The 13,611-nt window shown below is 42.3% G+C and overlaps 1 protein-coding gene across 1 annotated transcript in view; it reads right to left on the bottom strand.

Moving 5' to 3' along the window:
• LOC126416057 (ATP-binding cassette subfamily G member 4-like) overlaps positions 1 to 13,339 on the bottom strand; it is a 320,965-nt gene extending 307,626 nt beyond the window's left edge. The window contains exon 1 of the mRNA XM_050083531.1: positions 13,193 to 13,339. Coding sequence (XP_049939488.1) covers positions 13,193 to 13,227 — 35 coding nt within the window. The 5' untranslated portion in view covers positions 13,228 to 13,339. The remainder of the gene's footprint in view (positions 1 to 13,192) is intronic.
• Positions 13,340 to 13,611: the final 272 nt, after the last annotated feature.

Below are 13,611 nucleotides of genomic sequence, written 5' to 3'. Positions count from 1 at the left end.
ACTGGCAGTTCACGCTAAATAATGAGAAGTATGAAGTCGTCTACATGAGTACCAAAAAGAAACCGCTAAATCTCGATTACACAACAACTCACACAAATTTAAAGGCTGTAAATCTGACTAAATACTTCTTGATTACAATTACGAAAAACTTAAATTGAAACGATCACATAGATAATATCGTGGGGAAGGTAAACCATAGACTGCGATTTATTGGCAGAACACTTGGAAAATGTAACAGGTTTACAAAAGAGACTGCTTACACTACGCTTGTACGTCCTCTTCTGGTGTATTGCTGTGCGGTGTGGGATTCGCATCAGAGGATTGACGGAGGACATTGGAAAAGTTCAGAGAAAGGCAGCTCGTTTTGTATTACCGCCAAACAGGGGAGTGCGTTGCACAGGTATGATATGCGAATAGGGGTGGCATTCATTAAAACAAAGGCGTTTTTCGTTGCGGCAGGACCTTCTCATGAAATTTCAATCACCAGCTTTCTCTGCCGAATGCGAAAATATTTCGTTGGCGCCCGCCTACATAGGGAGAAATGATCATCATAACTAAACAAGAGAAATCAGAGCTCACACGGAAAGATTTAAGTGCTCGTTTTTCCCTCGCTCTTTTCGAGACTGGAGCGGTAGAGAAATAGCTTGGAAGGTGGATCGAGGAACCCTCTGCCAGGTATTTAACTGCGAATTTCAGAATAACAATGTAGATGTAGATGTAGGAACTTCAATAGTTTTGTCAAATATTTGAAATGCGCAAGTTGTTTGAAGTGATTATCAAACATAGACTGTGTTTAAGAGAAATTTTGACTGGCGGCTGATTTGACAAAATGGTGGTCGTTGTTTGTGTTCATGTTTCGCTTCGCATGTCCTTTTTTCCCCCTTTATTGAATTTCGATTCCTCCCTAAGGGGGCGGGCTGGCAGCAGCTGCTCTGCAGCCTACAGACTTTTTAAAACGTAAGAAGAAGATAAGAAATAATAAAAGCAGGCTATAAAACAGTGACTTAAATTGTAAAACTTCGGAAAATTGTGGAAAGTTAAAACATAAAACAAAGGGTTGGTAATGCAAATAAAATACACAGGAAGCAGACAGGTAACATAGTAGACAGACAATTAAAAAAACATGGCGACAGACTGGTTTCTGTTCGCAAGAGATATAAAAATCACACCCAGCGACAGTATGATGTCCGTTCGCAACACTTCGGAAAAGACACACAACACCGAACACTCACTGTTAACACTGCACTAAAATGTCGGCACAAAGAAGACACACCAAAGCCAAGGGCCGATGGGGGGGGGGGGGACCTGGACAGATGAGGGGGAAAACAAGGAGGGAGGGGAGGAAAAACGAAAGGGGGGGGAACCGAAGGAGGTAGAGGACTCATAAGGGGGGGGGGGAGGAGCAGGGCAGATGCAAGAGGGAATGGAAAAAGGCAGAGGAGGGAAATGCAAAAGGATTTGGGGGAGAGAAGAGGGGCAGAGAGAGGGTAGGTGGGGAAAAAAGAGGATGGAAAGGGGGGAGAGGGAGGCCAGGAAAAGGACAGAGGAAAGGAGGGGGGGTGAGGATCAGAGTTGATAGGAGGGATAAATGGAGGGGGAGAGGGCATCATCCAGGAGGGGGAGTTGATGGAAGCCACCTTGGGAAAGGAGATGAAGGGTGTAGAGATGGAGGGTATGGGGGACACAACAGTGAAAATGTGGCAGGGCGTGGGATGAGAGAGGAGAGGAACAACCAGGGGGTGAGGGGGATCAAGGCGGCGGGAGGTGTAGAGTATGCGGATATGTTCAAGGAACAGGAGCAGATGGGGGAAAGGAATGAGGTCATAGAGGGTCCGCATGGGGGACAGGAGCGTATACGGAAGGCAAGGCAGAGTGCATGACACTCAAAGATCTGGAGGGACTTATAGAATTTGAGGGGGGGGGGGGGGGCAGATATCCAGGCGGGACTAGCATAACAGAGGACCGCATGTCCAGCGAGTAAAAGTTTTTATTGCAATTTATCTCTCTGTATCGTGAGTTTCCACAATTGTGAAAACTAGAGTCAAGGCTAAAAACAAAACAGCACTGGCAGTCACCAAAACAGAAAAGGTGTTGCGTATTTCCCAGCCATAAATTACACAGGAAGACGTTAAGAAGGAAATGAATACCTTATGTACAACGTACGAGAGATGTACACGGAGGTGACGAAAGCCATGGGATAGCGACATGCACATATAGAGATGACGGTAGAATCGTGTACACAAGATATAAAAGGGCAGTGCTTTAGCAGACCTGTCATCTGTACTCAGGTGATTCATGTGAAAAGGTTTTCGACGTGATTATGGCCGCACGACGGAAATCAACACACTTTGAACGCGGAATGACTGTTGGACCTAGACGCATGGGACAATCCATCTCGGAAATTGTTAAGGTATTCAATACTCCGAGATCCAAAGTTCGAGAGTGTGTCGAGTATACGATACTTCAGGCATTAGCTCTCACCACTGAGAACGCAGTGGCCGACGCCCTTCACTTATCGATCGAAAGCAGTGGCGTTTGTGTAAACGTATCAGCGCTAATAGACAAGCAACATTCCGTGAAATAACCGGAGAAATCAATGTGGGGCGTACGACAAATGTGTCCATTAGGACAATGCGTTGAAATGTGGCGTTAATGGGCTATGGCACCAGACGACCGACTCGAGTGCCTTTGCTAACAGCACATCGCCTGCAGCGCATCTCCTGGGCTCGTGACCATATCGGTTAGACCCTAGACGACTGGATACCGTGGCCTGGTCAGATGAGTCCCAATTTCAGCTGGTAAGAGCTGATGGCAAGGTTCGAATATGGCGCAGATCCCACAAAGCCATGGACCCAAGTTGTCAACAAGGCAGTGTGCGAGGTGATGGTGCCTTCATAACAGTGTGGTCTATCTTTACATGGGATGGACTGGGTCCTATAGTCCAACTGAACCGATCACTGACTGGAAATGGTTGTTCGGCTACTTGTTGACTATTTGCAGCCATTCATTTGGCTCCTGTCCACCTGATTAGCAGAGTGGTAAAGTGATGCTGAGTGCTAACGTGGTTGCATACCACACAGAGGGCCTGGGTTCGATTTCCGGCCGGATTGGAAATTTTCTCCGCTTGTGGACTGGGTGTAGTATTGTCATAATCAGCTCATCATCAACGACGCGCAAGTCGCCCAATGTGGCGTCACCTGAAATAAACTTACACCCGGCGGCTGAACTTCCCCGGATGGGGCCTCACGGCCATCGATGCCATACTACCATTTCAGTTGGCCACTCATCAAACATTTAGAGAGGTCAGTTCGTACACGAAATTGTGTATCGAGAATACTTCCGCAATTACGGACGGCGACACAGACAGCATGTTTCAATATTTCTTTAAGGTGGCTTGCAACGACTGATGAACTCCATGCCACTTTGAGTTGCTGCACTACACTGGGCAAAAGGAGGTCCGACACGAGGTTAGGAGGTATCCCATGACTTTTTTTACCTCAGTATATAGTCCACACTTTGTCATATTATAAGTCCGCAGCTCGTGGTCTTGCGGTAGCGTTCTCGCTTCACGCGCGTGGGGTCCCGGGTTCGGTTCCAAGTGGGGTCAGGGATTTTTCCTGCCTCGAGATGACTCGGTGTTGTTGTGTTGTCTTCATCATCATTCATCCCCATTACGGCAATGGCAAATCACCTCCGCTAGGACCTTACCTAGTCGGCGTTGCGGGTCTCCCGCATCGTTCCCTGCGCTCCTCGGAGCATGAGACATCATCTTCTGATATTATAATGAAATTTCATATGACGACCAAGTAGAAGAAAATAGGTTTTCATATAAATGTGTCTTCTTTTTCAATGTGAATGCGAAATAATTCTAAAATGTTATCAAAAGTTTGAATGTCCATTCGGAGAAAGTTGATGTAATTATCATGTTCTGAGTGTAATGTTTCCTTCACCAGATTTTCATGCATATATGTAGCTCTCAATTTCAGCCCTTCCCTGGACCAGTGTATTTTATTTTTCTAATTTATCTACAGTGCTAAAGTCAAAGAAAGAAATTCATTATCTACAGTGGTAGGCATTCCCTCTAGTGGAAAATACTCTGCGACATGATACGCACAGTGTGACAGTTGCCTCAGAGATGAGGTTAAATTTGACAAACTTTGTAGGTACGTCTGAGCACTTGTTTGACAAACTCGTGGCGGTATCATGAGGGCTGTGACTGTTGGTAAATGCAAATACAGCAATTTCTGCGTCAGTCACTTGTTTAATTTGCCACTACACGTTTCGATGGTCCACACCATCGTCTTCTGGTGGAGACTTGCTTATTTACATAGCTGGTGATGCTGAAGAGTGCAGACGTCTTTTCTCAGTAGCAGACAAAGTGCAGTGTCGGTCATGTTGCTTCTTTTGCTAATGATAAAAACTATTTATTTAGAAAAGGCACTTTTGAGGTTAAAAATTCATTGTCAGAAATTCATGACTCGTTCACTCCCCGCAACAGTCCAACGACTCTTAACACTGTATATTCGCTTCCGGGGAATACCCTTACCGCCTAACAAATATTGTTTCACAACAATATGGGCTATTAGGGCTAGGCCATCGTCATCAGTTGCTGGTGAAATTGGGACTTGAATGCACTGGTCTTTGTGCTCTTAAGAGAATATTAATTTTTTGTTCTTAAGGGAAATCAAAGTATGGTGTTCTTTAAGTAAATATTGTAGTAGTGTATTCAAATATAAATAATGGAAAGTGACAACAGTGATGTAGATTCTCCGCGGACCCCACAGAAGTTATTGAGGCTGCATGGTGAGTTGAAATTAAAACGTTTGAAACAAAAGTTCGGAAAGGAATGGTTGACTGATTTATCTTTCAAGGATTGGCTACAACCTGTTAGTGATGATACGTAGAAAGCTCGGTGTAAAGTTTGTAGAGGTGAATTCAGTGCTGAGTTGACTGTAGTGAAAAATCACGCTAATGGGAAAAAACACTTAAGTGCCGTAAAATGTGTCGGGCCTCTACAAAAGAAACTTAACTTTTCATCACAATCAAAATTGTCTGATACATCTGATAAGCAGGGCAAGAGGGCTGAAATATTGCTATGTGGATTTTTGGCAGAACATAACATCTCTATTAATACAGCCAATCACTTAACAGATGTAATTAAAAGTGCCTTTCCCGATTCTAAAATAGTTGAGAACTTGCAGTTGGCTAGAACAAAAGCCACAGGGGTGATAAAGAATGTCATAGGTAAATGTCATTTGGATGAACTGAATGAAGTTTTACGGAGACAAAAGTTCAGTTTCATAATTGATGAATCTATCGACATTTCCGCTACGAAAAATTTGTGTATTTGTGTGCGGTATTTTGATGAAGATAGCTCCAAAATACATACTAAATTTTGGCAGTTGTTACAGCTGTTTGACGAGAAAACTGCAGAGGCCGCTCATGAAGGTGCCACTGCTAATCGTTTGTACGATCTCGTACGTAAAGCCTTGTCAGTACATAATATTCCTCCTGAAAATTTAGTAAGATTTGCTTAGGATGGGTGCAACACAATGATGGGGAAAGATAATTTTTGTTGCTAGTCGAATAATTAGAGATTTTCCTGGTATTTTTATACAGAAATGTATATGTCACTCATTGCACCTATGTGCAAGTGAGGCTTGCAAACAATTACCAAGACTATGTGAAGACACAGCAAGGGATACATATTCATTCTTTAAGCATAGTTCAAAAAGAATAGCCCAGTTTGTGGAATTCCAACAGTTTTGTAATGTCGAACCTCACAAGATACTGCATCCGTCTCAAACAAGATGGTTATCTTTGTTAACTGTTGTTTCACGTATTCTAGAACAATGGAATGCATTGCAATTATTTTTCACTTGCAAGTGGGAAGAAGAAAGACTGTATGCAGCTGAACAGTTAGCAAAGGCATTCAGGGACAACTTCGTACGTGTATTTTTTATATTTCTTGAGTGGATTCTACCGAAATTTGTGTCTCTGAATCAATATTTTCAAAGCGAGAAATTAGTAATTTGCTCTTTGCATGATAGAATGTGCAAAACGTACAAAGAAATCCTTCTCTGCTAATGTCTCCTGATTATATCAATAAAACCGATTTGACAGACATAGATCCAGCAAACCCAGCCCAACTCGTGCCTTATACGCAGATGTTTTAGGTGTAGGTGTGATGGATTTCATGAGCCAATCTGAAAACATCTCACAAAAATCTAAAGTGACTGATTTCTACTACAGAGTGCAACAGTTTCTTATAGTATCTTGTTGTGAGATAAAAAAGCGGTATGATTTCAACAATTCTGTTCTAAAAATGTTGAGTTGGTTAACACCAGAAATAGCATTGTCAAAAAGTGCTGCAAGGCCGTCAACGCTTGTTCCACTTATAAAGTCGGTTCAGAGGATTTCTCCAAAAGACAAAAGACTTATGCAAATGATTGATGATCAGTCGAGAGAATTGCCACATGTAGAATTTCCCGAAAATCTACGGTCTAAAGAAGTGGACGAATTTTGGATGTTCATAAAGAACGCTAGGGACCTTCATGATAACCAAGAGTTCCTCCAAATAGGAATCTTTGTGCTAGATATATTAGTTTTACCACATTCCAGTGCTGATTGTGAGCGGGTCTTTTCAAAAATGAATCTAGTGAAGACACCATTGAGAAATAAGTTACATTCGGGTACAGTCGGCGCAGTAATGCTCACTTCCCAGCGTGTGAAGAATTGTGTACAGTTCGAACCAACCAGTGCAATGATTGCATCAATGAACACGTCGAACATTTATGCTAAGAAGAAGGAATCTCAGCGGGATAGTGACGCCGATTTCGCCGATGTGGAGTTCGACAACGATGCTTATTAGGGTGAGTTTAATTATATTATTATTTTTAATTATATTACGTACACAGTGCTACTTTTCGATCGGGGTTAGCGAATTTTCCTTGCATAAAATCTGTGATGCTTTGGACACTTCCGAGTTTATCTGGTTCTGAACGTATTTTTAGTACTTAGCATCGCGATTAGAGACGTTTTGGATCGTAATTAGGAGGTTTTATGGATAAAAATTTTAAAAAATGAGAAGACTTTGCCATTCGCGATTGAAAACAAATATTGTGTACGTCATATTATCAGCGTTATTGTTTTTGTTTTTTTAAGATTATCAATATACGATAATTTTGGATAAAAAACGGTAGTTTTAAATACAAAATGCCATAATTTTATCTTCTGGGGTTGGCAACGCTGCCTGGACGTTACAAAAGGCGGGACATGCCTCTTAGTAGGGTGTGCGGTCACCATGGACGGCAGTGTATGCTGTGCCATGTGCTCCCACGATAGCCCCAAGGTTCCTGGAGGCGGCCCGGGCAGCGATGGGATACCAACCTCACTGCCGCTCGCCATACAGCCAACCAGGAGTGATGGTCTAGAGTGCTATTTCTTTTCGTAGCAGGACCCCTTTGATCGTCATCTGCGATGCCCATGCAGCACTGCCGTACATCAACAATAGCCTACATCCCGTTTGTTGCCCTTCATGCAAGCTATCCTGGGGTCACATTTTAGCAAGATAATGGCTGCCCGCACACCGAGAGTTTCTACTGTTTGTCTTCATGCTTGCGAAACCCTACTTTGGCCACGAAGGTCGCCAGATGCCTCCCCAATTGAGAACGTTTGGCGCATTATGGGTAGGGCCCTCCATTCAGCTCGAGATTTTGACGATCTAATGGGCCAGTTGAACAGAATTTGGAACGATACCCCTCAGATGGACATCCAACGACTCTGTCAATCAATGTCAGGCCGAATAGCTGCTTGCATAAGGGCCAGAGGTGGACCAAAGTGTTACGACTTGCTCAATTTATGAAGCTCTTTCGCTTGAATAAATCATCCAATTTTTCTGAAATTGCGACTATTTGCTTGTATGTACACGTACATCACTGCCACCGATTTCCGACCCATTCGGATATACACTACTAACCATTAAAATTGCTACACCAAGAAGAAATGCAGATGATAAACGGGTATTCATTGGACAAATATATTATACTAGAACTGACACGTGATAATATTTTCACGCAATTTGGGTGCATAGATCCTGAGAAATCAGTGCCCAGAACAACCACCACTGGCCGTAATAACAGCCTTGATACGCCTGGGCATTGAGTCAAACAGCCGGCCGAAGTGGCCGTGCGCTTAAAGGCGCTGCAGTCTGGAACCGCAAGACCGCTACGGTCGCAGGTTCGAATCCTGCCTCGAGCATGGATGTTTGTGATGTCCTTAGGATAGTTAGGTTTAACTAGTTCTAAGTTCTAGGGGACTAATGACCTCAGCAGTTGAGTCCCATAGTGCTCAGAGCCATTTGAGCCATTGAGTCAAACAGAGCTTGGATGGCATGTACAGGTACAGCTGCTTGTGCAGCTTTAACACTACACAGTTCATCAAGAGTAGTGACTGGCGATTGTGACGAGCCAGTTGCTCGACCACCATTGACCAGACGTTTTCAATTGGTGAGAGATCTGGAGAATGTGTTGGCCAGGGCAACAGGTGAACATTTTCTGTATCCAGAAAAGCCCGTACAGGACCTGCAACATGCCGTCGTGCATTATCCTGTTGAAATGTAGGGTTCACAGGGATCGAATGAAGGGTAGAACCACGGGTCGTAACACATCTGAAATGTAACGTCCACTGTTCAGAGCGCCGTCAATGCGAACAAGAGGTGACCGAGACGTGTAACCAATGGCACCCCTTACCATCAAGCCGGGTGAGACGCCAGTATGGCGATGACGAATAAAAGCTTCCAATGTGCATTCACCGCGATGTCGCCAAACACGGATGCGATCATCGTGATGCTGTCAACAGAACCTGGATTCAACCGAAAAATGACGTTTTGCCATTCGTGCACCCAGGTTCGTCGTTGAGTACACCATCGCAGGCGCTCCTGTCTGTGATGCAGCGTCAATGGTAACCGCAGCCATGACCTCCGAGCTGATAGTCCATGCTGATGCAAACGTCGTCGAACTGTTCGTGTAGATGGTTGTTGTCTTGCAAACGTCCCCATCTGTTGACTCAGGGGTCGAGACGTGGCTGCTCCGTTACAGCCATGCGTATAAGATGCCTGTCATCTCGACTGCTAGTGATACGAGGCCGTTGGGATCCAGCACGGCGTTTCGTATTACCCCCCTGAACCCACCGAATCCATATTCTGCTAACAGTCATTGGATCTAGACCAACGCGAGCAGCAATGTCGCATTACGATAAACCGCAATCGCGATAGGTTACAATCCGACCTTTATAAAAGTCGGAAACGTGATGGTACGCATTTCTTCTCCTTGCACAACGTTTCACCAGGCAACGCCGGTCAAGTGCTGTTTGTGTATGAGAAATCGGTTGGAAACTTTCCTCATGTCAGCACGTTGTAGGTGTCGCTACCGGCGCCAACCTTGTGTGAATGCTCTGAAAAGCTAATCATTTGCATATCACAGCATCTTCTTCCTGTCAGTTAAATTTCGCGTCTGTAGCACGTCATCTTCGTGGTGTAGCAATTTTAGTGTATAATCCAATCTTGCTTAGTGCTGGCTTGCCATCTGATCTCTTGATATTCATATAGGCACAGGCACTTCTTTATTCCGCAAGGATTTCTATAATTTTCCTACACGTGGCATCTATAAGTCTCCTAGTTATGCACGCATTTGTTCTCTTGCCGTTCCTGATTATAGACGGCTGTATTCTGCTTCTTTGTTGTATTTTCTTCTTTCGTCAATTAAGTTCAGCATCTCCTACGTTACTAAGGATTTCTAATAGGCCTTGTCTCGTTATTTATTTGATCCTCCATTGCCTTCAATAATCATCATTAAACGCTACCAATTCGTCCTCTATTGTATTCCCTTCCCCTGTTTCAGTCCATTAATGATCTGAAATTGCATCCTCATGCAATTAAATCCAGCGTATTTAACAAGTTTACCGAGTGAGATGGTGCAGCGGTAAGATACAAGACTAGCATTTAGGGCATCAGTTTCCACGATTTCACTTAACAGCTCAAAGCGAATGTCGGAATAGTTTCTTTGAAAAGATATGATCGATTTTCTTCCCATCCTTCCCCAAACCAATCTTGTGCTCCGTGTCTAATGACACGTCTTCATCGACTGGACATTAAACTTTAACCTTCTTTCCTACCAACGAGTCAGGAACTAAAGTTAGAAAATCTTCAGAAAAAAGTAACGCAATAAACAGTAATAGAAAACAAGATCACAGAGCAAGTAGATTAATTTAAATTTTTTGAGACGATACTAACAAACAAATGAAACCAATATCAAAAAGACGAAACAGAGAAGTACCATTAGGGTACCTAAACGGCTCCATTCGAAGATCTCTCCAAAATAAGATAAGAACAGAAACTTGTCTTAAATTTTGAGTCATGTCGGTGTCAACATTGCTCTGTGGGGGTGAACCTTGGATAATACAAAAAAAGATGAAATAAGATTATACGCCATTGAAGTGAAATTCCTCATAGCAGGGTACACAAAGTTAGATTATAAAGGAAATATCAATACTAGGAAGGACTGAAAATGTTTGATACGAACGAAAAGTTTGATTAAAATCGGTAAAGATGGGCATCCCATCTGTTGCGAATGGAGGAGTCAAGATTACCACTACAACTTTAGCAAAATATTTCGCAAGGTAAAATACGCTTAGAAGACCACCAAAGAGATGAAAGGATCAAATGTAGCAGCAATAAGCCGAGAAAGATCTAACGCATGACAAAAGTAGAAGATTGTTATTCTTGTTTGGTCCCTACTGACAAACACGACGTACAAGAGTGTACATTTCTGAGTTTTGTTTAGCTTTCCTTTGTGTCCATATCACTGTCATTCTCTCAAAATTGCCTCATTTCCACTCGCCAGTCCAAGATGTACAGCTCTTTTTGGGTTTTTATGACAGGTCAACTGTCCAGTTCTGAGTATTTTTTTTTATATTCAAATAATGTTAAGCTGACACTGAAAATTAAAAATCGAAATATACAAAAAGAATCAGATCGATTGAGGATACTGTGTACCAGCAAAGCAGATTCCTCAACGTGGAGAAATAGAAAACGAACTCTAAAAAACCGTTATTCAACTCTTGATGCTATCTATAACATTTTTTGCTTCCGAAATTTGACGTCTGATCTGATTAATTGCATTTTTTCATGTCTTTTATTTTCTAACGTCGATCTGCGTGATAAAAGTTGAACAAAGTGTGTTTTGAAAGCTGCATTTTTTGGGTTATTTGGACGACTTGTAAGCCAGCGCCAGTATTTGAGGTAAATGTGGGAAAACATCTACAATAATCCTCAAATTGTCCGATATAATCTGATCTTAAGAGCCTATAACTGAACCAAGACGATACTGAACTATCCAGTTTGAGATATTATTGCGCATTCATGCCCATATGACTACAGAATCCGTAAATTAGTCTGCATATAGCCCTGCGTTACACTTCCCAACAGTCTGATATGGGCCCAGCTCCTGAGGAGAACATCTTTTCGCTCTTGAAATTCCACACTTTCTTTTTCTCACTTCAAGAAGATATAATGATATTTTTTTTTTTTTGGCTGACATATTAGGGTCCATAGATGAAGTACAGACGAATACACTCACAGTACAGCACTGTTGTATTTTCAGAGTCTAATACAGTCGCATGCCGTGTTGGACTGTATATATGCTCAGCAGCCTAGATGTATCTTCTTTCTTTATGGACAAATTGTAAATTACTGTCGAGGTCAAGCTGTGCAGCAGAGGAAGGGGTTATCCTCATGGGAATTGACATTTGAGAATGAATGTCGCGCAGGAATACTGCAACAGTGACGTATTTTGCGCTACGTTTTGAAACTGCAGCTGGGTGACGACTGCAGAAGGAAGCGACCGAGGAAAGATTGGGATTTATTTAAGTACTCTGGCAATGTTCACTTGCGCCAAAACTGTAGAGTAGAGTAGCGACGAATCCGCCGTCGCGTCAAGGAAACTATATTTTACTGTGGATAGCCTGGCCCCATACACGCTCAAGCTATGCAGTATTTGCTAAGCCTCAATGTTCCCCGTCGCACTCGGGAGTGCTAAATATACAGTTTAGACAACGATTACTAGAAATGCGTGAGCATTCTGTAAAGAATAAAAACACTACACTCAGATTTCTGGAGGAGGTATGTGCCAGCTCTTATTCTCTCCTACCCCTCCATGGACGTTATGCCACACGTAATTGTTATTTATCTACCATTAATAAAAAGCCATAACTATCGGTATATGACAGCTATCTCGTTTCATTTGAAATACCATCACAAAGAATATGTGTTACACAGTAAAGAATTCGATCTGTTGAAAAGCAGGTTTAGCTGCGATGGATAGCTTTTTTACATATAACTATCGATATTTATTTCGATGAGTGACACGACATTAATGATTACTTTTTTTTATTTAACTTCGAATCGGATACCTCCGTTTTTTATTTCTGTATTAATGTAAGGTAACACCTACTTAAAAATAGTATATTATTTTAGGACCTGTTTGTTCTCCTTATACCATATCGATAGAAAATTGTTTATTCCTGAGAACGCAGTGCCAATGTTCTTGCACCGGTGATTATTACTTGCCTTTTCTCCTTATCTTTTTCTACATAATATACTTAGATCTACTGTTTATTCATTCTGGTTATTTTTACACTCGATACAAGTGCGTCACATGTGTCAATCTTTCCGTAAAAAAATAACATTTCATGCTTTCACAGGAGAGTAAATAAGTTAAAAATCGAACTTATTGCTGCAGCGGCCCTTCTGAGACTCAGCAAATTTACTCTTCCTATTACAGCTGAAGCCATCACTGTATGCAACTACAAAGAAAATCACATGGAATCACCGTAAAATCTCGCTCTGGCGAATGCTATGGGTACCATAATAGTTACAGATACGTTCCAAAAACTTGGCACTAAATAGAAAGCTTTCTTCTTCATTGACAGTGCAGAAATTATTTCGTAAATGTTGCTCATATCGGAATGCAAATAGAACTTTGAAATCAGATAGACTTTAACAGCTAAGTACACTATATATTGGGAAGCGTATTGGTATGTGGGTGCTCGACCACTACCTAGCCAGTATGAGGCAAGTAACACAAATCTATTCACATGTCACATAGTAATGCTGTTTACAGAAATAGTTGCTTACCGCATATTGTTGATGAAGGTATTCACAGACTCCATGTTTAGCTTCCAACAATCTCCACAGCGTTTTAACTGAACTGACAAGAGACAGGGCTCTTGCGCGACTGTCTGAATGTAGGTCTTGTGCGTGTGTAACTTAACCTACTTAGCGTGCACCTTCACGAACAGAATATGAATACCGAGGAAAAGGGAAATCTAGAGTTATTAAATATAATTTATACGTTCACAGGCTAGGAAAGCGTTGGCTATTATTAAGTATTTACCGATAAATCATTCCAACTGATAGCCTACGGAGACCCTCATTTTTTCGAGGTCTGTTTGTTGTCGGTCGTTTCCGAAGATGTGCGTGTAATCAAACAGTTGAAAGTCATTTGGTCAAGAGCGACGAAGGGGAATTTATTGTGATTGCACCGCAGTTTCTCG

Source organism: Schistocerca serialis, chromosome 8 (genome assembly GCF_023864345.2).
Source record: "Schistocerca serialis cubense isolate TAMUIC-IGC-003099 chromosome 8, iqSchSeri2.2, whole genome shotgun sequence".
NCBI lineage: Eukaryota > Metazoa > Arthropoda > Insecta > Orthoptera > Acrididae > Schistocerca > Schistocerca serialis.
This window is presented reverse-complemented; position numbering and strand designations above follow the sequence as displayed.